Source organism: Cebidichthys violaceus, unplaced genomic scaffold, assembly GCF_023349555.1.
Source record: "Cebidichthys violaceus isolate CVI_PGR_0920_01 unplaced genomic scaffold, fCebVio1.0.p SCAF_2, whole genome shotgun sequence".
NCBI lineage: Eukaryota > Metazoa > Chordata > Actinopteri > Perciformes > Stichaeidae > Cebidichthys > Cebidichthys violaceus.
In genome coordinates, this window is record NW_027176372.1 from 11,499,566 (window position 1) to 11,525,104 (window position 25,539).

Here is a 25,539-nt window from a genome sequence, read left to right on the forward strand (position 1 = left end):
TGCTCATAAACCATGTGCTTCTTATCTTTCTATGGCTACACTTTCCTAACAGCTGGCCCACATTAAAATAGGTTCTATAGGATGAAATAGTCTTTTAGATGTGCATGATGATCAGGGAATTTTCTTCTAAATATGTGTTTCTGTTGTTGTAGATGTTAAAATCCACCTTATGTAGATATTGTGAGTAGGTCTTTCTGGGCCAGAGATCATAGCATGGCCTGTAGTTCCATCTTTGGCCACTACACCTGCAGAGCACAACGCCTGGGTCGAGTTGATTGACAGCGGGAGATTGATAATTTACCTGTTTTGTTGCTAAGTGTTCACTTGAATAGCACGGAGGAGGATTATATTGTGCAGCGGTTTGAAGTGTTTCATTAATGTGTACTGCTGAAAATATGCAGAAAACGTATGTGGAAAAAAAACAGGTACAACAATGGATCCATTTAATTATCAGTGGTTTCACCCGTTGACCACCTCACCTGTTTAATGTATAGAAACCTTGTAGAATATTTGAAACCTTAATATAAACGTACAGTAAGCAGCAGTAGCTGAGTGAATGGACTGTGTGAGTCTTCTCAGGAATAGACTGTATACAGAGATACAGCAGGAAACAGATAAAGTGCAAAATCAAGGAATTTCAAACTATCTTGTGTTTTGTAATCATCTTAACCAAGACAATGTCACTGACATTTGACAAGCAATCAGTAATACATCAACAAATAAAATAAATAGCTGTTTTCATAGTTTTCAACCTCAAATCTTATCTTCACAGGTCTGAGAGGGAGGCCAGCTCATGCAGGAGGAGAGCAAAGGATGGACGATCTTCTGGTTTCTGAGAATGAGAACGTGAAAACAAAAGCGTTATTGCAAAGCGTATTTTGCACATTGTGTGTGTTTCTTTGATGTCAGCAGTTCCTCTACTAAGAATCATTGCTTGTGCCCACCTCCTTCCAGCACCACTCCATGAGCAGGTGGATGGTGACTGGGGCCAAGCGTGGCTTCAGGAGCCTCAGGCCTTTGTTTAGGGACTCCACAACTTCACCATTAGAGCGGTTCTCATAAGGAAGACGGCCCTCGTTGTACACCTCCCACATGAGCACACCTGAGCAGGGGAGAACAGGGAGACTCCAATTGTTATAGAATAAACACACCTATAGAGAGATTGACTGTTGGTCAGTTAAACCAAAATCAGTTCTTGTGTGTCTGGTTTACCATTTGCATGTCTGTGGTCGTTTCATGTTAGTTCTTTGGCATACACTATTTTGAATGATTATGACAAGTCTCATCCAAAGTAAGAGGACTGACTGTCGACTTAATTATAGATTGCCTATAGAGCCATGTGCTTATCAATTCAGCAGTACTATTTAGCTACATGCAGTCTTGCATTGTCCACAGACTTCATATATATTTAAAAAAGGAGACACCATCCCTGCTACTTAAAACACATATTTTTGTCCAGTCCAATATTTATTACTCACCTGGATTATTTTGAAAATCAATTACTAGAAGTTGTAATTAAACCTATTTATTTTTACCACACTTGCCAGTTTAAACTCCTGTTTTGGTGATGGTCCCAACACTATTAACTTCTTGGAGATCACTGCAAATCCACAAGTTGGCATTGCTCCATGAAAAGAACTACCAATACTTGTCTGTGGCACATGTGTAGACATGCACAAGGACATAAACCAATGAAATATATTAAATTAAAAAAGCTGTCTTTTCTTCAGAAATTACAATCATTTTGTTTGCCTCTTAAAGTGGTTCCAAATCATTGCGGTCTTGTTTAGCTTCAAGTTTCAGCCAGCGTCGATATGCTATCATGGAAAGACAAAGGATTTTGATGTGTAGTCAACCAGCCAACAAAACCTGCTGTTTTCCTGTGAGAGATACATGTGCATTCTCAAAATATATAAATGATTAAAAAAAGTCAAAGGAGGGATGTTGTATAACTACAAAGACAACAAGTCTGACACTCAAACACACAAACTAATTAAAAGGCACGGAGATAGACGGATGAACAAACCGAATGACCAGACGTCGGACTTGCTGCTGAACTTGCAGTACTTGATGACCTCTGGGGACGACCACTTGACGGGGAACTTGGAGCACTGGGAGCTTGTGTACTGATCATCAAGCACAAATCTATGGTATACGGAGAAATCATTTGCTGACTTTGAGCTATATAAACATAATAAAGGTGTGATTAAAAAGTTCCACACAACATGGTGGACATTTCAGAGCTTCAGTGAGGAGCGTACCTGGTCATACCGAAGTCAGACACCTTCACCTCATTGTTCTTTGAAACTAGACAATTCCTGGCAGCCTGCAGAAGAAAGAGAAACAGAGGAAGGATTAACTATTCTAACGGAGTGGAGATCCATAAGTGTATCGTACAAAAATTCTGATCTGTTGGTTTACCAGATCTCTGTGGATGAAGTTGGAGGTCTCCAGGTAAGCCATCCCCTCACTGGCATCCAGACACATCCCCAACATTGTTTCCTGAGACAAATGCCCTTTCCTGGCTCGCAGGTAATCTGACAGGCACCCGTTGTCCATGAACTCAAACACCATACACATGGGGGAACACTGGGTGCGCACGGCATAGAGCTGAACCAGCTTACAATGGGACAGTCTCCTGGCAAAACACGCACAGACACACACATAAGCGGAGTGGTTCGTTTTGCCGGACCGACACGAGGCAACTTCATGAATCGCACTTACATCATGACTCTCGCCTCTTCTTTGAATTCCTCGTCTGACATGCACTCTTCTCTTATCATCTTCACGGCCACCTTCTTGTCCCTCCACCTCCCTTCCAACACGAGACCAAACTGGCCGCTGCCTAACTCCTGACCCAAGGTCAGCTCCTCAGGGTCCACTTCCCACTGATCTGTTGAGCAGCAAACACGGATAATCTTGTGTTGAGATAAGTGTAACATTAGTTTAATCAATGACAATCAAATAATTATGAAAGTTCCGGGTTTGTTGCACAACACCAAACAGGTCAGATAATTGTCAGGGAGTGCTGAACGCACCCTGGGTGAGCATGCCTCCGTGAGAACCACTAGAGGTCAGAAAAAAATCATCAAGTTTTGATTGTTTTCCCCTCCAGTTCAACCAGCTGACCCATTTATATATCAGCACATCATCTAACCTTCTGAGGGATCAGCGATGTCCTGAGAGCAGTTTCCATCTTGAGATACTGGGTGTCGCAAACGAGTTATCAGGCCTGCCGCACAGATGACATATCAATATATTATGATGTTTTAATAAATAACAATAACCCTTTTGTAACAATGTTCAGCTGTTTAATCAACTGAACTTCCTTTTGGCAACCAATACAATTGTATGTGTGTGTGTGTGTGTGTGTGTGTGCGTGTGTGTGTTCATACAGCGGCATGCGGTAAGCCAGCATATTTACCGGCAGCATTGTGTTGATGGTAATGAATTAGCTCTGGAATGGTGCTGAACAGGTACTTCTCTGCCAGGTAGAACCTGGCCTCACCAGCCTCTGTCTGTTTAATTTGATAATGTTTCACTCTTGGATTCTTCTCCCCATTAGACCTAGCAAAGTAGCAAAGAGATGCTTTTATGCAACGAATCACACATGATAGCAAAGGGAGCATTTTAAGTGGGAAATGTTCACAGTAAATAACAATCAGCAGCATATGAGATGAGAAGAATGTCATTGATTCCAAGTCACGTTCCTTCTAAACATAGGCTCCACCAGGCGTGTCGACCTAGTTATTCTGGAGCAATCTACACCGTTTTATTGTGTAAATGTTTATACAGTTTTAAATTGGATAAGTGGGGTCAGGTTGGTGATGTAAGTGTATCTCTGTATGCATGAATGTGAAAGAATGTGTATATCAGGCTGTTCTTAAATGGACCCTGATACCAACTAATGGGGGTCCAAATAAACAATAAACATGTCATCAAGTTTATCAGATGTATTTATGTTTAGCACCATACTATCTGCTAATCATATGTCATTATTGTACCAGCTAAATACATAACAAGGAAGTAAAATTACCCCGGTGCTTTGGTGAAGACTGACACTGTGTAGACTCCTGCCTGTCTTGAGTCACGCACCATGAACGCGCCTTCTTTTCCCTAAAAGTATAAAACCACATAATATTATCACAATGAAGCAAAACATTTGTCATGTTAGACATGTTTTTTGATTGTTGGTTGGATATGCAGCTGATACCAGGGCATTCATTTTGAGTGACAGATGATGGATAGCTGTTCTACCTCCTGCTTGCAAAACTGAGCAAAAAAGCTTCACAGCAGGAAATTCAACATGGGAGGAAACACTGTGGTTGTGAAACATTTTTTCGTGTCCCATGTCATCTCACATTGATGTTGTGCAGGTGCATTTGCATTCACTTTGCAAATGTGAGACTGCCGTAGGTGGCACAGTCACAGCAAAAGTGCACTGCGTTGCATGAGAGCAACATCCTGCTAATTGTCATCAGAATTATTATTAGGAGCAATTTTTTCTGTCAAATAATCACTGGATCCTTAAACACTGACGTTGCATTTACCTGTTTCATTAACAATTCCTCTGCCCCCCCTCTGGTTATGTTTTTGTTGTACCATCTGTGAGAAGACAAATTAACCACAAATAAGTTAATTGTATAAAGGGCAGAACGGATTTGCAAATTTTCACATGTTAACAATGAGAAGCACTCACTCAAATCTCTGAAAGTTGTTGCCAGATTTTTCAGCTACGTACCTACTGGGTACAAAGCCTGTGTTTCTGATGAGGGGTCAGGGAAAAATATTCATTAATAGTACACTCATACGCATATCATCCTTACTATAAAGGTGCTATTTTTTTCAGTGTAAGTTGTTACGAAGTCTGGGATCTGTATGCGCCTCACCCCTTGTCGTCCCGTACGGCCCACCACTCGCAGTGGCAGTTGTTGATCAGGGTGTACTCCTGGTCTTTCTGAAGGGGCAAGTCATCGTTTCTGAGCGGTGTGTAGTCCTGCAGGGCGATGACCACGCTCTGTTCTCCATCATGCCATTCCATCTGGCAGAGATAGCGAAAAGAAAACGGCATCTAATAATCTAAAATCTATAAGGGATATTATTCTGCTATATGAATTCCAACAAACTCTTCTGTTTTGGCGATATACTGTATGCTGTGTGCAACACCTTTAAAAACACAAAAAATGCTTCACCGCAGTGAGAGAAAAGGCACGGCGCAGACAAAACTCAAAATGGATGTAGACACCCCAAAGAAAGTTACTTAAACTTAACAAGCTAAATCACAAAGCTATTTGGGTCATATTAGATTGAACAATGAGCATAATGTGTCGTACAGCACCCATGAAATCATCAGCTATAGAGGAGGCACAGCAATCGCAGGATTGGAGCAAAGATACAACAAACCGAGCTGTGAAATCCTCTGTGCCCAAACCAAACATGCATACAGTACAAGCAACAGAATAATAATTTCAAAAAAGTTATTTTTGTCTACACCCTGCAATCTGAACAGTATTGACTAACACAACAATAATATTTCAACAGCACGTTATATATGCTTTTCAAAGTGTTACCTCTGGCTCAGGGAGTTGAGGAAGTGGCTTTTTAGAAGCTGTGGAATGAGAAATATACAGTTAGTGAATGATTTTACACCCACAATGTACAAAATTGTAATTTCACACTGGATTTTGTAGCTTGCTTGGTTATGTGATACTACTAAATGCAGATAAATATTTGCCTTAAGCACATGGCAGAAAAATCACATTACTTTACGTTATCTACATGAGGTTTTTTCCCCATGGGCATATGAATGATGTCACACTAAATCGAATACACAAATTAGACTTGTGTAATACATAAAACAAGGAAAAGAGAAGAAATAATACAAACCATAACCCACTGGGTCATACACATGACAACCTGCCGCCAGTTTCTCTGTTTGTTGGCAACATCTCCATTTTCCCTCCATCCAGAAGTTTGGGTGGTATTTAGCGACCAAATTGTTGTGCTTTGTCTCTACATCAGACATAATAAATTAAATATAATTTGAAATATCGAGCTCATGAATTACAATAAAGGATTTTACAATAATTTCTTGCACCACCATTGTTTGTGCATACGATGTGGTAAAGTTGCTCACCCTCTTTCAGAGCTCTGACCCATCTCTGACGGCAATCATTGTCCGGGGCGAAAATGTGGAGGTAGTAGTTGTTGTGAAAAACCTGAAGAGACATTTGTATTTGAGTAAATGTTTTTGTTCTTGTGTTATGTCACACTTACAATACATGCTGAATCATACATTATACTTACTGTATGTAACACTATATTTCATTATTGTGTATAACTCACCTGAAAAGGGTACTTGTAGTTGCATGGTATGGGAAGATCGCTACACACAATCTCCACACATTTGATTCTGGACAGCTCGATGCAACCTTTCAGCATGGGCTTTCGCTAAAAGAACACAATCTTAACTTTATATCTGCTATATGTGGATGTCATTCAAATGATAGTTGTTTCCACTGAGGCCAGGTTTGCAAACTCAGCCTCCAGATTGCGTAATTTCAAATCAAAATATGGCGTATTAAGTGCATACTTACTCCCGGGCGGCGTTCAGAGTACTTCAGGTCTTGGGTGTCCAATACAAAAAACCTCTCCTTGTAGTTGCATGGTGATGTTCTCTTCTTTTGTTGAGATTTTTTGATCAAAGTTCCCTTCAAAATCACCCTGGGGAACATGGTGACAGCTATGAATAATGCTCAGAAAACACTGGAGGCTTGGTAACTTGATAGAAGCCGTGGAGCTTCCGGCATAAAGTTGTTGCACTCGGTAAACCACATCCTTACGGCATCAAGTGGGTTGTGCTTACAATCACACACACACACACACACACACACACACACACACACACACAAGCACTTGCATGTACTTTCTCTAGCTATGTTGCAATAAACCAGTGTGTGCAGCAATAGGAAGATGATTCTTTAATCTCTGCACTTCTGAACATTTTCCACCAAAAGTATGCAGCTTGTATTGTACTCTGACACCGGCACAAAGTTTTGGTAAAAATGTAAAGACTGGATAGGGGTGTTCATTTCACAAAATATTGAGAGCATAAACTAAAACTCATTATAAACCTGAAAGCAAGATTACCTACTATGTGAGGTCATTTCCACATTTGTTGAGGCCATGACAAAGATTTAAAGAGAGTAGTTTATATAATGTTGTTTGGACCTGTACTCTACACATGTATGATTTGCATTGTTTCTTTGATGAAGCCACACTGTCATCATATCTGTCTTTGATTTCATACAGCACTCGTGAGATGTTTTCCGTTTTTTGTCTTTTTTAATCCCTCTCTGTCTCTCTACCTTACAATAATCACAGACAAATAGAGACAGATTCTAATTGAGGGATCAAAACTGAAACTCTTCATTCTCACAAAACATGGAATAGCACCACCATCAGGAATATATCATATATTCACTATGTTAAAAACATTTTTTTTTTACATTTCAAAATAAACTTTGAATAAAGATTTGGAAATGTAAATTAATTTAGTACAATTTGAGTATTTCAATATATACAATCAAATAATCAAACAAAATGAAAATGTAGAAAGTTTCTTTGTTTTCATGATTAAACAAAATCTAATTAATGGACTTTATACAATAATGTCCACAGCTGTCTGCAAAATTATCCTGTGCTGGACTTACATTTTAGTGACTTTACAACTGACTTCATGACTTTCTTAACAACTAATATATTTTCAGTTTGTTATTGTACAATATCTATTTACATTACTAATTTCTGTACTTTTTAAAACCTGATACAATGTTGCAATTGTATACCTCAAGCAATTGTATTTTAGTTTTTTAACTCTGGAAATTATTTTGTGCATTTTGCTTGAAAAGTGTTCACATAATCTACAATAGTAATTACAAGTATTAGCACTATTAAAATTAGTAGAAGTGGTAGTAGCAGTATTACTATTCCAGGTTTTTGTTCATACGAAGGCCGTTTGGGAAAAACATGTTTTAGATGTAGCCTAATGGCATACATTAACGTTACTGTATGGATGTTTTATTATCATAGAGGACAGAAATGTGTTATAATGAGCAAGCAACAAATGATGCCCTAAAAAGAACCGTTCCTTTTGACGTTGCATCCTTACCACCATCACCATACGAATCACGCTTTTATCACTACAAGACAACCTTGGCATTATAAACACAAAACGTGTGTCCAGCCGGCTCTGCGTTTGTCATGCTTCTAAATATTCGACTACTCAGTGTTTGGTATGTAGCTCAGGTACAGCCCAATCCGCACGACCACATGTCACGAGTATAGTTCAGCCAATGGGATTGGAGCAGAGACGAGCGGCGATGTCAGTGAATGGAAGGAGCTAAACTAGTCATGAGCTTAGATATTTCTGTAACATTTCATATCTAAGGTCTACTTTCAGCAACTAAGGAGTCGTTTTAAGAGGTGTGTAGAAGAATCGTCGCTGTTTTTTTTTTTGTCATTTTCTGTTTGTGGTAATGTTACCGACGTAACGAAGCTAGGTAGCAGAGGCTTGCAGAGGTACTGCTAGCCCAATACTAGCCACATAGCTAGTTAGCTACATTCTTCCTCTGAACCGCAGTGGTTCTGCTAACACCTAACTACTTCTAGTTGTAGACTGAGATACACATTTGACAACGTGAATATTGGTTTAGTTATTGATAGTACGTGCTCAGCAATTGTTAGGACCATTACCTAGGCACTAACGTAACTAGCATCGCTCGCTTATTACGTTAGCCCTCACCCGGGTCTGACAACTAGCATGCTAACTTTGTTCTTGCATACTTTTCATGGGGAAGAGGTTGACGCTTCTGCGAGTGGAAGCGGCCATATGTTGCCTCGGTTGTCGGCAAACGCACAACACGTTTTTTTTCCCCAAAGGTAGAAATTTAAATAGACTAATGTTGTAGACGTGTTGTATTTTAACTAATTTGTATGTTTTTGTGGCAGCTACAGACACATGCTAGTTTGTAGATTTATATTTAACGAACAAAACTGAAGAAATTCATGGAACACATCGTGAATTTAACTACTCGTCGTATTTTAGTCGTTGCTTATACAAACACAGAACCTATGGACTGGTCACAGCAATAACAGTTAAGCTTACTTAACACATTACTGCTTGGAAATACTTACAATACTGATGCCTTTCTGTGTAATGAGTGCTCGTACTCTTGACACAACATATTGGCCTGGAGTGTTGCACAACTTGTGTGCTCTTGTGTAACATTTTCTTTGCTTTTAGACATGACGCTTTTTAAAAACTTACAATACAGCAAACATTGTATTGAGGAAACCTGAAGTCGTATATTGAAACTCACAACTAGGGTACAAAATGCAACTGATTTCTTATTAAAAAAGCGAAGAACTTGTTTTGCATCGCTTGGTAAAGAAAACGGACTGATTTAACATTTTTGTTACTGTTTCAGGTCAGCATCATGGGTGAACCACAGCAGGTTAGTGCCCTGCCTCCTCCACCTATGCAGTACATCAAAGAGTACACAGATGAAAACATCCGCAAGGGTCTGGCTCCTAAGCCACCTCCACCCATCAGAGACAGCTACATGATGTTTGGCAACCAGTTCCAGTGTGATGAACTCATCATCCGGCCACTGGAGAGTCAGGGCATCGAGAGGCTCCATCCTATGCAGTTTGACCACAAACGGGAGCTTAAGAAGCTCAACATGTCCATTCTTGTGAACTTTCTGGACCTGCTGGACATCCTTATCAAGAGCCCCGGCAGTATCAAGCGTGAGGAGAAGCTGGAGGACTTGAAGCTTCTGTTTGTACACATGCACCACCTGATAAATGAGTACAGGCCACATCAAGCCAGGGAGACATTGAGGGTGATGATGGAGGTGCAGAAGAGACAGAGGCTAGAGACAGCTGAGAGGTTCCAGAAACATCTGGAGAGGGTGGTGGAGATGATCCAGGGGTGCCTTGCCTCGTTACCTGATGACTTGCCACAGATGGAGGGTCCGGATGGCGCTGGTCATGGGCCAAGGATCGTGTCTGCAGGAGCTACTGTTGGTTCTTCTGGACAGGCCCCCAGGCTGAAAACAGAACCAATGGATGTAGAGGATGCAGGTGCTAGCTGTATGGCAGCAGGTCACCAGGACAAGAGCGTCCCTACGTCAAAGAGGGACAACATTTTGGACAAGGATGCTGCCATGTGCAGTATTATTGATGAAATTGCTTAAGTTGTCTGTTGAGTAATCGTGTTTCTTTTTTGTACACCTAAACTGTGTTTGTTTTGTTTTTTGTATGCTGTATGTACATAGAGTAAGTATGAAAAAGTTTGCTGTGTTTTCACTGGGCCTGAAATCTTATCTGGAGTTGGATGGCATTTTATTTAAAAGCCATTATGTAGATATTAACAGTCCCTGTGAAGATATTTGAAGGATGTAAACATTACACAGATAAACTGGGTTGCCAACTTTCCGTTTTTGTAATAAAACCAATAAAGACATTTCAAATTCCAGTAGAAGTGCAATGCAGTCACTCTAGTGTTCATTAAACCATCAATGTTTTTAGGGAAACTGCTTCATACCACAGATACCTAATGTATTTCAACCTATTATGTGTTGACGGTCCATCATGTTCACACATCATTTAAGAGCTGTCACCACTTTGCACTCTAGACTCTAGAGAGAGTGGTCGTGGAAAGGTCAGTATGTATAGACTCACTCCTCCCTCACTTTAGTTTTCATGGAATCACAGAACAATATATAACATTTTGCATGTTGCCTTGTTTGTGTAACAGTTTTTTCCAGCAGCAGCAGCAGCGGTTCAATGTTGTCAACTCTACCAAGCATGCATTTCCTTAGAAGGATCCTAATTTCCTTAATTCAACACAGTACATCTGAATGTTGAAATATAGCTATTTGTATGACTTCTGTGACAACAGGCGGTCTTATTGGTTTGTGTACAATAATCCAGTAAAAAGCCAAGTCTAGTCCTTGTGTAGCAGAGAGTCAACAGAAATAATGTTTCATGGGTGAAAACAACAAACTTGAAACCTTTCAGTGTGTTGAGTAATATGTGCTTGGAAAAGCTGCGTAATGCACATTTTGGACTTTCTATATCACAAGTGTCAAACTCAAGGCCCGCGAATCCGCCAGCAAAAAAAAATAAATTAAAAAAAAAAATACGAAAAGTTAGATTTGATAATAAAAATATCCCCATGGTCGAAATTATGAGATGGTAAGTCAAAATTATAAGATACTTAAACACAACAGTCATAGAAGCAGCTCTTTGGCTTAGGTTACCACATTTGACATAGAAATGGATTGTGAGTACATTGAAGATTACTTTATGATACAGATGAAATCTATGGGTGTATCTAATGGCTGTATTTTTGAAGCAGTGCATGCTAAAAGGTATGTGAGCAGGTGAGCTCCGACCAGATACAGGCTTTTAAAAATGTCAGTTTGTGAAGAAACACCATCGCAGACCGAGTTCAGGAACTAGCAGGCAATCTAACAACACAGCTCGCTGAAGAGACGAGCAGGTACTTGTCTTCTTCATTAGCAGTTGATGAAAGCACAGACAACACAGATACAGAGCATTTATCAGTGTTTATAAGAGGCTGAAGGCAGACTTGACCGTCAGTGAGGAGCTCTTGGATGTAGCTGCATGAATGGGACGACGACAGGGAGGGACATCAGTGATGCAGAGAGGCGACAATAGCTTTGAACAAAGTTAATGTAATAACTTGTACTTGATGATATTTGTTTTTGTTATTTGTTTTAAAAGTTTGATCTTTGATAAGGTAATGTGGGTTTCTTAACCCTAAATTAAAAGGATTTATGTTATAACAGAAATGTGCTTAAATATATTTTTACATTTATATAACTACATTTACAATCTTTTTACACTTGAATAAGCAATAATCAAATGCAGAGACAGTTATTTAACAATATGTTAGGGAGTAGTTACAGTTATACAGTCTTACAGATACAACCGACCCTTTGAGGGCGACCATGATGCTGATGTGGCCCAGGGTGAAAATGAGTTTGACACCCCTGTTCTATATGTATGTGTTATAATAAGCATGGGACAGCTGTCTGGGTGTCTTTGTGGCCCTCAGAGATAATGTGAATCTAAGAAGTGCCTGTTTTACCGGTCACAGGCTAAAAGCTTCATTTAACTCAGGGTGACTTCCATACACTGACTTGTGTAACATGTACAGAAACTTAGCCTGCATGCAGTTTGCACCTCCACAAAGGCGTTTCAGCTCTTTTCTGACATTACACAATGTTGCCATGTTTGCACGTGGCTTTATTTCCCACATATGTAAGTGAAAAATGGGTCCATGTTGAGGTCCTGACACCCCGCCCCCCGACTGTTATTATCCTCTGCTGGGATTCCCTTTTACCACGAGAGCGTAATGTCCATATTCTGCACCCTTGAGTTGAATTATTATCACTCCAGTCACTAGACGCACGAGCCTATCAACTCTTGCTCAGCACCCATCAGATGTTTTTATTCTATAGAATATAAAAAACCAAGAACTTTTGTCGCAGAAATTATGTTACGAAACTCGGCATCCTTGGCTTTCACAACAGGGCGGAAAGCCATCCTCTCAGCCAATAGGGTGGCGCGCTGCTGCGCCACGTGATCTTTATTTATGTAATGTAATGGTGTTACATAGTAACCCACCTTTGTGGCTGTGGATACATCGAAACAGGGGGCTTGAAATCCAAACAACGACTGCTTAAAAGAACAGAGTACTGGGAAAATATTCTGGCGTGGGTTCGTGTTGCGTGTATGGGGTTCAGAGCGGCGCGTTGAATTGGGAGCGGAGTTTTATTCAGCGTGAACGGGGGAGACGTTAGGAGTCCCAGACCGAAGACGAAGTTAGGGTTAGAAATGGACAGTGTCAATGGATACATCTTTTTTTATCTGCAAAGGGAATTTGTAAGGTGAGGAAAATAGCTCAAATTTACTGTATCGCTAGCTGTCAGTGTGTTATGTCAATGGTCCATGTAATACTATTACACAGACGAGCCTCTCCGTCCGCATCGCTTTGACGGGGAACAAGCAACACTTTGCATTTGGGACTTTTTTTTGTATTTATTTATTTTTTTCACCGGTGACATAACCCATCCACCATGGATCTACTGGAGTGTCCGCTCTGCCTCTTTCTGATGTGCGAGCCGGTGACCATGTCGTGCGGTCACACGTTTTGCCGGAGATGCGTGGAGGGCTACCTCCCGTCCAAATGCCCGTCGTGCAAAGAGAGGTTAAAACAACGAGAGGTGAAAAGCATGAAGAACAACGTCTTGCTCATCAGCGTCGTGGAGAAGTGCTGCCCCGGCGAGACGAAGACGACGTGCCATTTACAGGAGAAGCTCAAAGCCAAAGAGTTCACGGACGCTTTACGCATCGCAAGCGAGGGGCTCCACTTAGGTAAGGGGACGCGTTCGGTGACACCCGCTACAGACAGCAGTCGCATCGCAGACTTATGTTTGGGAGGGGGGGTCAATTAGGGACGAACATATTAACAGTTACCTAAGGGCACGCTTTCATAAAGGGGGGCAGACGGTTTGGTGTCCCACTTATACGCACTGCTCGACAGTTTTGGCTGTTGCCCCAGTGATGGTGACTGGATGGTGCGTCCCGATCTGCTCTCTAGAATACAGTCATAGTGTGCGCAGCAGTGAGATGCAGGAGGTGAAATGACAAGAAGCGCAGATCTGGATGACATGGGATTCACTATATCCCCTGTCTAAGGCTATCGATGACCTGAATGTATAACTGGGTCAGTGAACTGTCTCCAGTGTTTCTCTGTGTTTCAGTAAAACACAGCAAACACCTAAACTGCACAGGAGATAATTGGCCTACATTAGTCTGGTCCAACATTTCCTTTATGTGAGTCACACACAGTGTAGGATGCAGTGACAGCAGCCACAACAGCTGCCCGGGTCAGCTTTCTGGACACCTCTGCTGTTAAGTTAGGGTCGTAAATGGAGGGAATGGTTATGAGGAAGTGGTGTAATATTTTCACAGGTTTCATAGAAACACCAAACAGATCTACCGTATCTGTGCTGTCACTGATCCTCAGCACTGCATGTGCAACTGACCTTATTTTCTCCATGCAGCAGTGAGGAGGTTAAGAGGGACAACTTGTGCCCTAGATGAGTTTATCTGGTCAGTAGGTGTCCTGGGGATCGTGGGAGTGTTTTCTGTTGAGTTACCTCCACGTCTGCCATCTCTGCCAGCCCAATTAAACACTGCTGCTTCCCTTGCTCCAGCCCTCTTTCATCCTTGTGTAACAATCAGTTTTTCCACTTGCCATTGAAGGTTTTGGGGGTTGTGCCTCGACTTTTTCTGTTATTACTTCATAATGTGGGCATTGTTAAGCACCGGCTGTAATTAAGGCCTTCCAACAAACGTGGCTTGAACGGAGCAATGGCTTTAGGTAACAGTGACTGTCTCGAATGTGTGTCGCAGGTGCATTTGAGTATTTGTTGTACGCGACACATAAACAGTTAAACGTCAACAGAAATGGGAAGTGATTGTGCGCATGCAACATTTATGTAACAATTCAGTCTTAACTTTAGGAGGTGTGCTTCAACAAAGACAATCTATTTTGGGTGGGGACACACCCATTTGTGAATGATACATAAACTCACCGTTAACGTAATGTTGTTTTAGGCTTGTGCAAATGTTATTTACACTATTCTAGAAAGCTTATATAAATTGTACTAAGATGTGGCTAAGAAAGATCAGTAATGCCCTGCTGTGCAGTGTTTGGATTTTCCGTCATGTTTCAAAGCAAGCAGAACCACAGTACGCAGGCCGCTCCGTGCCTGTCATTACATGTTGAATGATTGTATGTAGAAAGGCGTGTATATAGATTTGAAGCATTAAAGCCACAGCTCTGCAAGTAATATCTCCTCCCTTTCTCTTTTTCTTACTCTCTCTCCTACCCTTATCTTTTTGTGTGTCCTTAGTCCCCAATGATCAAAGTTTGAAGCTGCATAGAGCCGAAGCTAACTGGGGCCTGATGCGTTTCTCCGACGCTCTGACAGACCTCGACTACCTCTGCTGCCTTCGTCCTAACTGGACCGAGGTGAGAGACACGGAGTGTTGTTCAACACAAATCAATCAGTCAAAGCCGTGCATTAAGAGTGCCATATGTAAAGCTGTCCTTACACTTCAGTTCACCCCTCTGTGCTGCTGCAACCTCCGCTGAACTGCACTCTGTCAGTTGGTTTTGTAACATGCATGTAAACAGCACACACCTTGTCTCAGTGTGCAAAGCTGAGGCCGTTAGAGACATTTTCTCCGCTTGTATTGCTGTTATGTCATTTACAAAGTTATGCAAACAGCTACTTATTTCATAATGTCATTTTGCCAGTGGGTGGCTCCGTGTAAATGCAAAAACACCCACTGGATAAAATCATTTATAGTTTAATTTTGTCTCCCCTAGAGATGTGTTGACGCAATTCAGATTGATGACATTGCATAGAAGAAGTATTGCGTGCTCTGCAGCGAGCTGCTTTAGACGCATCATTTGCCCATACAGACAGCGCTGTGCTGACGTCTTCTGTTTGTGCAGGGCTTCTTTCGTAAAGGGAGTGTGCTGCTGGAAATGGGTCAGCAGACGGACGCCCTCATCCAGTTCCACCATTGCCTAAAACTTCAAGCTGACTTTGTCCCTGCAAAGAGCCAGATCAAGAAGGTTTGTTTGAGGGTGGTGTTTGTATAGATGGATACAATTCCACGTGTTGTTGTTTTTCCCTGCAAACTGACGAGACCGACAAGGAACAAGTTTACTCGAGAGACTTTGGCCTTTGAGTGTAAGCTGCAGTATAAACCGATTAGCTCACAGCATTGCTATCAGACCTGCACACATCATGTGCTCATCTGTGAGTTGATCGATTCACTCAGTTCCATAAACGATGAGTCTGTGTTGATTGGAATAGATGGAATCTTGTCTGATTTTTCATTATAGCTCACATTATGGTTCATATGTTTAGAAGCCAAAGCTTTTCCATATTTTTTTTGTGGTTGCTTTGCTTAAAAAACATTTATTTTCAGTTCAATTTCAATTTTAGTGGAGTTTTGGTCGTGTGAATTTATTCTTCCTACATGTATATAGTTATTAAATTATTGTTGTAATTTTCCATTATTATTAGTAGTACTTGTAGTGCTGGTTGTAATCGTATTTTAAAATTGTAACTGTCACTTCAATTTAATATATCTTTAATTTTCAAAATTAGTTTCAATGCATTTTACGTGCAAAGTGTATCCAATATTTACATCCACACTGAACTTAAATTGTATTCTAAAATGGCCAACAATGGCTTTTTATCATTTGATTTTAGTTTGCAGCACTGGGTGAAAACAAACATCATAATACCTTTATGTGACTCATTTGTATCTCGCCATGAATTCAAATGGCAGATTCTGGAGGCGGAGGGCATGGCAGTGCCGGACGAGGTGTCCTGCCTCTTGCAAGTGGTGTCCGAGTACTTGAAAGGGCCCTGCCCCATTACCAGCCTCAGCGGCTCTCAGGGGCCGACTCACCCCGAGGGCCTCAAACATCCACGCGGGGATGACGGAGAGGGAAAAGAGGGGAGAGAGGCCCACCAGGTGAGCTCTCATGTGCACTCTAGTGTCTGGTTAGAGCCATTAGCTGCTTAAATGCAAACAGTAAACCCTAACTTGCAAAACTGTTTGTCTCTCTGGCTCCACGATGAAGCACGACACGGGTACCGAGTGCTGCCTCAGCCTCTGCCAAGCTGTTTCCTTCCTCCCTGCTGCTGAAGAGGATGAGGAGATGATGATGAGGAGGGACGACGGGCATTGCAGGGGTACGCACGCACACGCACGCAGACACACATTTGTTATAAATTGTCCTCATTGTGAATCATCGTCGCTACAAACAGCTTTACCACAACACCAGATGGTTTGAAATTGCATAATAATTACTAATTCTTCCTCAGCGGCGCAAAATCACCACAATGCTTAAAAGTCTCTCTCTCTCTCTCTCTCTCTCTCTCTCTCTCTCTCTCTCTCTCTTTCTTAGGTGAAAGCGGTCACAGCAGAGAGAAGACTCTGGGAGTTCTCACCGTGTCAGACTTTGAGTGCCCTCTCTGCATTAGGTGGGTGTCCCAGAGCATTGGCTCTAATCAATAATGCATTGCTGTCTGTACCTTGTCTGCTCTGGTGTCATATCAGGTTGAGCCTATCCTCCTCTCTGGCCGGTTAATGTTTAGCGCGCTAACAGTATACGCACACAAACATTCACCAGACGTACAGCCGCTGTGCAAATAACATGAATGTCCTTCCTCGAGCTGGGCCGCGTTAACATACGTCTCTGTCTGTCTGAAGGTTGTTTTTTGAGCCAGTCACTACTCCCTGTGGTCACACCTTCTGTAAAAACTGCATAGAGAGGAGTCTGGACCACAACCTCCGCTGTCCACTCTGCAAACAGCCACTACAAGAGGTAACCACCTACAGACACGTTCATACGCCTATTTTTTACTTAGAATTCAGCTCCGGCGGGTCTTTGTGACGGTGCGGGAAAAAAATATTTTCCACTAATCGTACTTGATTTTTCATACAACTCATCTGCTTAATTCACATAAAGGTACAGCCCGAGAGAACTTCCTGGTTCCTCACTCCTATGTTTTTTCTTGTGACAAACGATCACACCTATGATAAACAGTACTGTCGTAACAACTGTGTTTATAAATGTATCTACTGGCATACACAGCTGAGACCACGTTCACATGAAATACTCAATTAATAATCTATATTTTGTATCCAGAAATGCATTTCAGAACTACAAATTTGAATGCTTGTTTTCTTTTTCTTTGTTGCAATACAGTGAATTGTTTTACTCTAACATATATAGAATTTATACTTTATTATAATTAGGATACAAAAAAAAAGGTAACTGCATTCTGTTCAGCGAGGTAGCTGTCACGCACAGGTAGAAATAAGCGGTTCATCAAGATTATTCTATTTGTCGAGAGGAAGAGACTGTTTGTTTGTTTCCGCATTTTTCTTTTCGTTTTTTTAGGTTTACTGTCTAAATTTTTACCAGGTATTTAGTAATTGTATCTGAATACATTTTTAAAGTAACCCTCCCAGCCCTGCTCATAAGCATCATAATGTTGCTATCATGGCTGATTGATTTCACTTTTCTCCTCCCAGTACTTTAAAAACAGGAAGTACAACCCCACAGTTCTGCTTCAGGACATCATGACCCGCCTTTTCCCCTCCCCATTGGCTGAGAGGAAACAGGTCCATGACGCCGAGATGGCTGAACTGTCCAAGTACGCACCCACCTCACAGGATCTACACTTGTGATTCATTCGAGCAACTTACATCGCACCTTATCCTCACAATTCTGTCCCTTATTTATTTGTATTTACTGTCTCCTCCTTTTGTAGTCTAACTACGGACATCCCTATATTTGTTTGCACGGTGGCCTACCCTGGAGTGCCGTGCCCCCTGCACATCTTTGAGCCTCGATATCGGCTGATGATGCGCCGCTGCATGGAGACCGGCACCAAAAAGTTTGGCATGTGCTGCTATGAGCATGGCAAGGGGTATGCAATTTACTTTTTTTGTTGTTTTAATTATCCATAGCAACCTATTTAATTGAGAATTCCGATTGTTAGCTGCATCAAAATATAGGCAGTTTTGAACCAAGCGAGGTAAAGGCCTTGTACATTCACACAGGTACGGCCAGACTGTCGAGGCATGGAGAGAGTGTTTAACATTTAGCTAACTGTGAAGCTTCGCAGCAGGCTAGGTGGAACCTGACGGGATCGTCAGCACGGCTAGCACAAGCAGACAGCCCAAAGTTATATCGGTCATGAGTGACCCCGAGTGGGTGGCAAATAGCAGCATGGTCACCAATCTGGTGTGAGAGCTGCTGGATATTTTCATCCTCCACCAGATATGTGTTCCTAGTTCCCCTGTACATAATGTTGTAATGGTGCATTACATTTCAGGCACAGTTACTGATACAAAAATCCAGTTATCTAAACTAATATTGAAATATGCAAATAATATGCAAAATAATGTCTGACAAACTGTAACATTGCAGTTGTTAAATCTTTTTTCCAGTAGTTCTTGTGAGATTAGTTCCCCCTTTTCTTTAACATAAATTGCAGTGACAAGACATTTTGCTGAGCTTATACCAAGATGAGGTATTTTGTGTAGACAGTGTAGGTAAAACAAGTATTTGTCACTTTTCAAAGTCCATGAAGCCCTGCTTTACTGACTATGTTTACATGCACCAAATATTCAAAGTTTTACCTTCATTCTGAAAAAGACAATATTCCTAATAAGCTGTTTACATTGCTTATGAAAATGAATATGCCATTAATTATTCCCCTTTACATGCAGCCGTGCACATTCCAATTAATGTAAAATTACCCCAAGCTGCCTCCTCATCACTGGGACTAGTGAATCCCATGTCAACGCCATTCTCGCCTGCGTTTGACAGTTTGATGCCCTAACAAGTCGTTTATTAAGCCAATTAAGCCACTATGGAAAAATGGTATGGCAGGTGACACTTGAGTCCTTTTGCTTCTCTATGCAAAATCTTTTTTTCCTCCCTCATTCCTCAGAAATGTGGGCTTTTCTTTAGGGCATGCATCTCTACTCCAGCTTTGCAAACTATTGACTAGTTGGTTTGTGTACAACACACAGAGCCAGTCGTCAACTGGAACGAGGCCATGTGTAGTAAAGTGACGTAAAAACCCCTACTGAGAAGCATATTCTGAATGCGCTGTAGACTTGTCCACAGAATGCTCCTAAAACCTGAATAATAACGACATATCCCACATGTGAACATGGTCATTGTGTGGTGTTGGAGAGATTAATCACCTTAGTGATTCGCAAGCAGAGGTATCCGTATCTTTGATCAATCAGGGGTTATAAACTGTATTTTTATATAAGACTTTTGCAAAATGTATATACTCATATTCTTTCATACAGTAGTTGTCCCTAAAAGGGCACATAATATCAAATGTTTAAATACATTTTTTGGTTAAAAATTATCCAGATTTTGTTTGACTTAGATGAATATTAAATGTTTGTTTTGACTAAAACAGAAAAAAAATCACATTAATAAATAAAGGTACTACGGATTGAAGACTTTCATGGTTTTGCCTCAGGTTTGCAGACTATGGGTGCATGTTGGAAATCCACAGTCTGGAGCTGCTGCCTGATGGCCGGTCCTATGTGGACGCAGTGGGTGGCAGCAGATTCAAAGTGGTCAAGAGAAGTCAGCGAGATGGCTACCACACCGCTGATATAGAGTACCTGGAGGACCTCAAGGTTAGGGTCGCTAACTACAGCAACATTTATAGAAGATGCACAAGGAAAATATCTCAACCTGGACCTCCTCTATCTCTTCTCTCGTCCAGGTTGATGGTGGTGAGTTGGAGCTTTTGGAGCATCTCCATGACAGCGTGTACCAGCAGGCTCAGGACTGGTACCAGCGCCTCGGCAGCCGCATTCGCGAGCAGATCAACAGACAGTACGGCACCATGCCAGACAAGGAGGAAAACATTCAGGTTGGGGCTTTTACTGTAACAACAAATGTCTCTATCCGTATCCAGGAACAACTGAGCAAATATTTCTTTGTTTGATTTTGTCACCACTGAAATCATAATATTTCCTTGCGAACCCTAGCAGCATTTAGTGGCTAATAAGCATGGACACTTACTCCGAATCATACTAAACATTCCTACAAATCATTGCCTGTCATTATTTTCTTGTTATTTTTCTTAAATTCAGTTTTATCCATGCTCCGTTCATCTATTCATTTCAGCATGGGATGGAAAAATATTTAAATCTAGCTTTCAATAAGTAATTCTGCAACAACAGTTGTCCAATCCCACTGCACTCAGAGCTCCATTACTGCATGGTGGTAACATTAACTTTGACAACATTAAAACAGACACTATATTCATAGGGATGTAGTTTCAGTTGAACTGATGGAAAACATTGGCTAAGTTGGAAGGTGAGAAAGACACAATGTAGAAATCCAAAACATTACAGTATGCATGAAAAGATGACTTCAGGTCCATCTTCATTTAGATAAATGGCTAAATAACTTGATGAGCCCCAGTTGTATGTATATGTATATGTGTGTATACACAGACGTACCAAAAGCTTAAAGCAACATTACAGTCGCTCAGCTGTAAAATAATGTGTGTTTTGTAACCCTTGGCCCAGACTTCTTTACCATGGGAGTCGGGACTATCATCAAGGTCTTCATCTTATCAAACCTTCTGGATACCCAGTGCCTCCTTACATAAAGAATGCCAAATGTGAAGGACTCTTGATGCCATGCACTCACTACGAGCGACAAAAGCAACTAAGCGTGGCCGGCTTCATTGAAGTGTTGCTCAACCGCTCGTTGGCGTAGCTTTAAAAAAGTACTGGGAACTGGCCCACGGCTGCTTTCTCTATGGAACGGAGCGGAGCGAAACAAAAACACATGATTGGCTGATGCACAGACTTCCATTGAAAATTACTTGTAGCCTGTTGCTGTGTCGGTGACCATCCATTTCTTCACATTTCATAAATTTTCGACCACAGTTGGGCAACGGTAATGCTAAGTGATTCGTACTAAAAAAGGCTAATGTTAGTGTAATGTAGATGTGGTACGTGATGCATTGTCCTGACCAACAGGTTTCCATTCTAACCCTTCCTATCCCTCTAGGCCTCGTCCAACGGTCCCGCCTGGTGCTGGTGGCTGCTGTCTGTCCTTCAGCTGGACCCCGCCTATCAAACCACTGTCCTGTCCCTGTCCTCGCTCAAAGACCGCTTGGGACACCTCCGCCTCGTCCTGGAGTACTTCTCTCAGAGCTAGACCACCACAGCTCAGTGGTACTGTGACAACATCTTAGCTGAGAGTCAGTGGAAACCAATCAATGCATCCACACTGCAGAGTCTCCTCTGAATCACCTGGTCTATCAATACACCCTTTTACAGTTCGTAAAGAATCAGGACGTACGTAAGCGCGCGCATGCAATTTGACAACGAAAGCACTGTCGTTTTTTTGATCAGTCCAGTGGTAGTCAACATGTTTAATAACTTGCAGCCACAGACGTCGGCAGTGTTACGGTTAAACGAGTGACCGTGTTAGCTGGTGACTCTCGGCGTCTATGGTTGATGGCAGCTGTTGAAAACACAAACGGAACATGAAGGTGTCCCAGTAAAAGCCTTCCAATTAAATTTGAAATATGTTGAATATCTATGCCAACCATTTACTCACTATTACTATAATTGAGTCTGCTGTTGGAATACCGATTCTGACAACCAGTCGTTTGGATGCTGGCAACAGTTTTAAGTCAATGTTTAAAGCTCGCTAACTCTTCTGGATGGCTGAGGGCCAAACGCCACTTCCGTTGCCAACGTGCGCACGCAACCTTTGATGACGTCTGCTGTAAAAGGGTCTATAGCAGAAAGATTTTCAAAAAAAAAAAAAAAAAAAAAAACAGTGCAGTTGTACAGAGTTGGGTTTTTGCTGTTTGCATGTTATCTTTCTTACAATTTTTTTTTTCCAGCGAGGAATTCAAGGGTTCAGAGGTCTTTCTTAATACACGCTGGACTTGCTGCAACAGTAACAACTACAGGGTTGACCAAAGATGCTCATTATTTTGGTCAAAAGTGCTAAATTATTATTTGTTGATCAGCTAAATCAGCTCAAATAATGCTGTTGAAAATAGGCACTAGGTGTCACTGTTGTTTCTCCAATTATTATGAACATGCGGCATCAGCCAAGCTAGTACAGTGTACTGCACCGTCATGTGTTGCCTCGTCAAATCACACTCGCATTAACATAGCTTAGTTCGGAGTGAGAACAAACAATAGCACACACAATTTGTGGAGTTTTTTTTTAGGACTATGCACACCACAGGATTAAAGTTATTTGGAGATTGCTGAAGGGCACTACTTGTAATACTTACATTTGATCTGCTACCATCTATTGGCCTTGGCAGCCATTGACGATGGCATATTTTACATTATTGAATAAACGTAAATGATCCCTATTTAGTGTTAAATATTGCAATAATAATTTATAGTTTCACATGGAATGGCAGCAACTGGAGTATCTTTTTATGTTTTTTAAATAGCTGCTGCTGTGACTGCTGGACGTCTCTCTGGATGCCGTTAGTCATCATCTGGTGTGAAGTGAAACAATGGCAATGAGGGGACGCAGTCAGCTTTGTTTTACAGTATGAGCCGGTGTGATGATGTGTGGTGATGGACGCAGCACTGTATGCATGTGTGTGTCAGCTGTAAATAATGAGTCTTTTTTTTTTTTCCTTTCGTCGCCATCGCCATATAGCGTGTTATTGTGTTTTAAATTTCACATGGCGTGGTGTCGGCACTGATGACCGCTACCGTCGCGTCGGCTCCCTCGACTCAGTGTCAACATCTCTTGTGCAGAGATGGCTGTGATATAATTAAGTTAGGGTCAGACTGCGGTGCCTCTGTGTAGGTCACATCACCTGCGTCGGGCCCCTGCTGCGTCTCCCCGTCTGTCTGGCCCCTCTACACCACCAGTCATGGTGCCTTTGAGTGCCTGGGCCAACTCGCAAGGAGACCTGCAAGTCTTAGAGTTTTCTACACCACATATGTGATGCACTTTTTTTGTCATTGATTTTTGTTGATATAGTGCTACATTCCATGGAATGTTGAAGCTGCAATGTTACGTATAGTTAATTTACTAACAAATACAGGCTTAACTGGGGGAAGCATAAAAGCTTTTTTTTTTTTTTTTTAACTTTATAAACGTGCCATCAATATTTCTATGTTGTGCATTTTCAAGGAATAGTAAGCTAAATAGTCACTGTGTTTATGTTTGTCTACATCACGGACTCCGACGTTTGTCTTCAACCCTCATGCCTTCTGAGTGGTGGATATTGAACTACCATCTTTTCACGGCCAACATATCACCTCAAAGAAATAGTCCAGCAAACGCACTAATAGAAGCAGTTTGTGTGATGCAGAACAGCAGCCTTGCTAGTGTGATATTGTAGATCGTTTAGAATAAAAAGGGGTAATCTTGAGACTTGATACGCACAAAATAACGTCCCACTAAAGGGCGAACCAATGGATGGACTGATGGATTCTGGGGCAGCATTGGTTGCGTCACAGACAAACCACTGAACACTGACCTGGGAACTTACACTCTACTTGAGGGAAAATAACCCATCTTTTTTTTTACCGTCTTTTTAAGATTGGTTAATCAACCTCAGTTAATATATGCTGATGTTTTTGAAGCCGTCCGTGATTGAAATTGGCGTCAAAGACTTTAAAGTGCCAGTTATCACAACATGTCTCCAAAGCTAGTATCGTTGATTTCACTGAAAAAAACATACACGCATCAATAAAAAAAGGTCAGTTTCTTGCTGCTACATGACACGACTAAAGCTCACTCGCAAATAAAAAAAGGGATTGAGATTCTTATAACATTTTTGTGAATGACCGGCCTTATGAACCCTTTGTGATAAATGCACGACTACAAGCCCACAGCCTGTTGGGCATCTCATCGGAGGAGAAAATATTTTTGCACAGTGAAATAATTTTGTGCATTTTTGATTATCTCTTTTATCAAATCACGCATATTTCTGTGCGTCTCTTTCAGTACTTATAAATGTCACATTTCACTGAATACAATGGTGATGTATGTGGGTCACAGCCATCGGTCTCATATTCGTTTTACTTTGTTTCAAACTGAACTTAATCTCTGCGCCAATGTGCGATTTTACATCCTGATAAAATGCTAAATACATTTGAAAAAATAAACGATTGTAGCCCACATGGTTTTGATCCAACTAATGGCCAATTTAATGTCTAATTTGCCTTATCATCTTTTGAAAACTAACGTGTCTCAGCACAGTCAGGACTTTGCATGCCCTCAGTATAATTGGGCTGGCAGAAAATGTCCTCCAACACAGTTAAAAACAATTTGCACCAAATCCACATTCTCTAATGCAGAACACGCGTTGTTGCTCCCTACACTCTGTGCTCGGATCACTAACACATTTAAAACACACTGAAACTGAAGCAATTTCTGTCTGATTAATTTGTATTCAGTCCTCCACCTCAAAGCCAAGGGCAGTAAATTATCTTCATCGTATTATTGTTTATTCGCTTGCCCCCTTGATGACTTTTTAAATGTTATTATAAATAAAGCTTTTCAAAACAAATCCTGCGTCGTCTTCATTTAATGTGCCCGTTAAGTGTCTGAGCGATTTGAATGTTTTTTTCGGTCATTAAGGAGAAATTACAAGCCAAATGGAAGTGGCAGGATCTTTTGCAATTCGCAGCATGACAGAAAGTGGTAGAAAGGAGGGGCGATGGAAGGGGAAACGTGTCTCACATGCCGATAACGAGACACGTTTGGCAATGAAACGGTTATAATTACTGTGAGAACGGTGAAGTGCTGCAGCTGCAGCAGAGTGAAAGAAGCCTTGGGTTTACTCT

General features: G+C 41.4%; 3 protein-coding genes across 4 annotated transcripts; 2 read left to right on the top strand and 1 right to left on the bottom strand.

Annotated features, from left to right (window-relative positions):
• Window positions 1-438: 438 nt before the first annotated feature.
• itk (IL2 inducible T cell kinase) lies at window positions 439-9,260 on the bottom strand. 2 transcript variants are annotated; one of them, XM_068714398.1, is made up of 18 exons: window positions 9,196-9,260; window positions 6,597-6,723; window positions 6,346-6,450; window positions 6,137-6,218; window positions 5,887-6,012; window positions 5,571-5,608; window positions 4,890-5,041; window positions 4,700-4,765; window positions 4,551-4,605; window positions 4,037-4,116; window positions 3,425-3,567; window positions 3,158-3,232; window positions 2,725-2,893; window positions 2,422-2,638; window positions 2,262-2,326; window positions 2,027-2,145; window positions 945-1,102; window positions 439-832 (listed from the first exon to the last, which is right to left on the bottom strand). In XM_068714398.1, exons 1-18 carry the CDS (start codon window positions 9,243-9,245, stop codon window positions 767-769), a joined length of 1,893 nt encoding a protein of 630 aa, XP_068570499.1. In that variant the 5' UTR covers window positions 9,246-9,260; the 3' UTR covers window positions 439-766. The 2 variants fall into 2 exon arrangements, with proteins under 2 accessions (XP_068570499.1, XP_068570501.1); XM_068714400.1 differs by lacking the exon at window positions 9,196-9,260 and having other exon boundaries at window positions 6,597-6,788.
• On the top strand, window positions 8,373-10,540 carry med7 (mediator complex subunit 7). Its single transcript, XM_068714401.1, has 2 exons — window positions 8,373-8,484; window positions 9,489-10,540. Exon 2 carries the CDS (start codon window positions 9,498-9,500, stop codon window positions 10,257-10,259), a length of 762 nt encoding a protein of 253 aa, XP_068570502.1. The 5' UTR covers window positions 8,373-8,484; window positions 9,489-9,497; the 3' UTR covers window positions 10,260-10,540.
• A 2,166-nt stretch (window positions 10,541-12,706) lies between these two features.
• Window positions 12,707-25,256, top strand: lonrf4 (LON peptidase N-terminal domain and ring finger 4). Its single transcript, XM_068714402.1, has 12 exons — window positions 12,707-13,470; window positions 15,018-15,136; window positions 15,626-15,748; window positions 16,474-16,662; window positions 16,772-16,883; window positions 17,099-17,174; window positions 17,404-17,518; window positions 18,232-18,353; window positions 18,471-18,629; window positions 20,208-20,370; window positions 20,460-20,609; window positions 21,764-25,256. Exons 1-12 carry the CDS (start codon window positions 13,173-13,175, stop codon window positions 21,911-21,913), a joined length of 1,776 nt encoding a protein of 591 aa, XP_068570503.1. The 5' UTR covers window positions 12,707-13,172; the 3' UTR covers window positions 21,914-25,256.
• The last annotated feature ends 283 nt before the right edge of the window (window positions 25,257-25,539 follow it).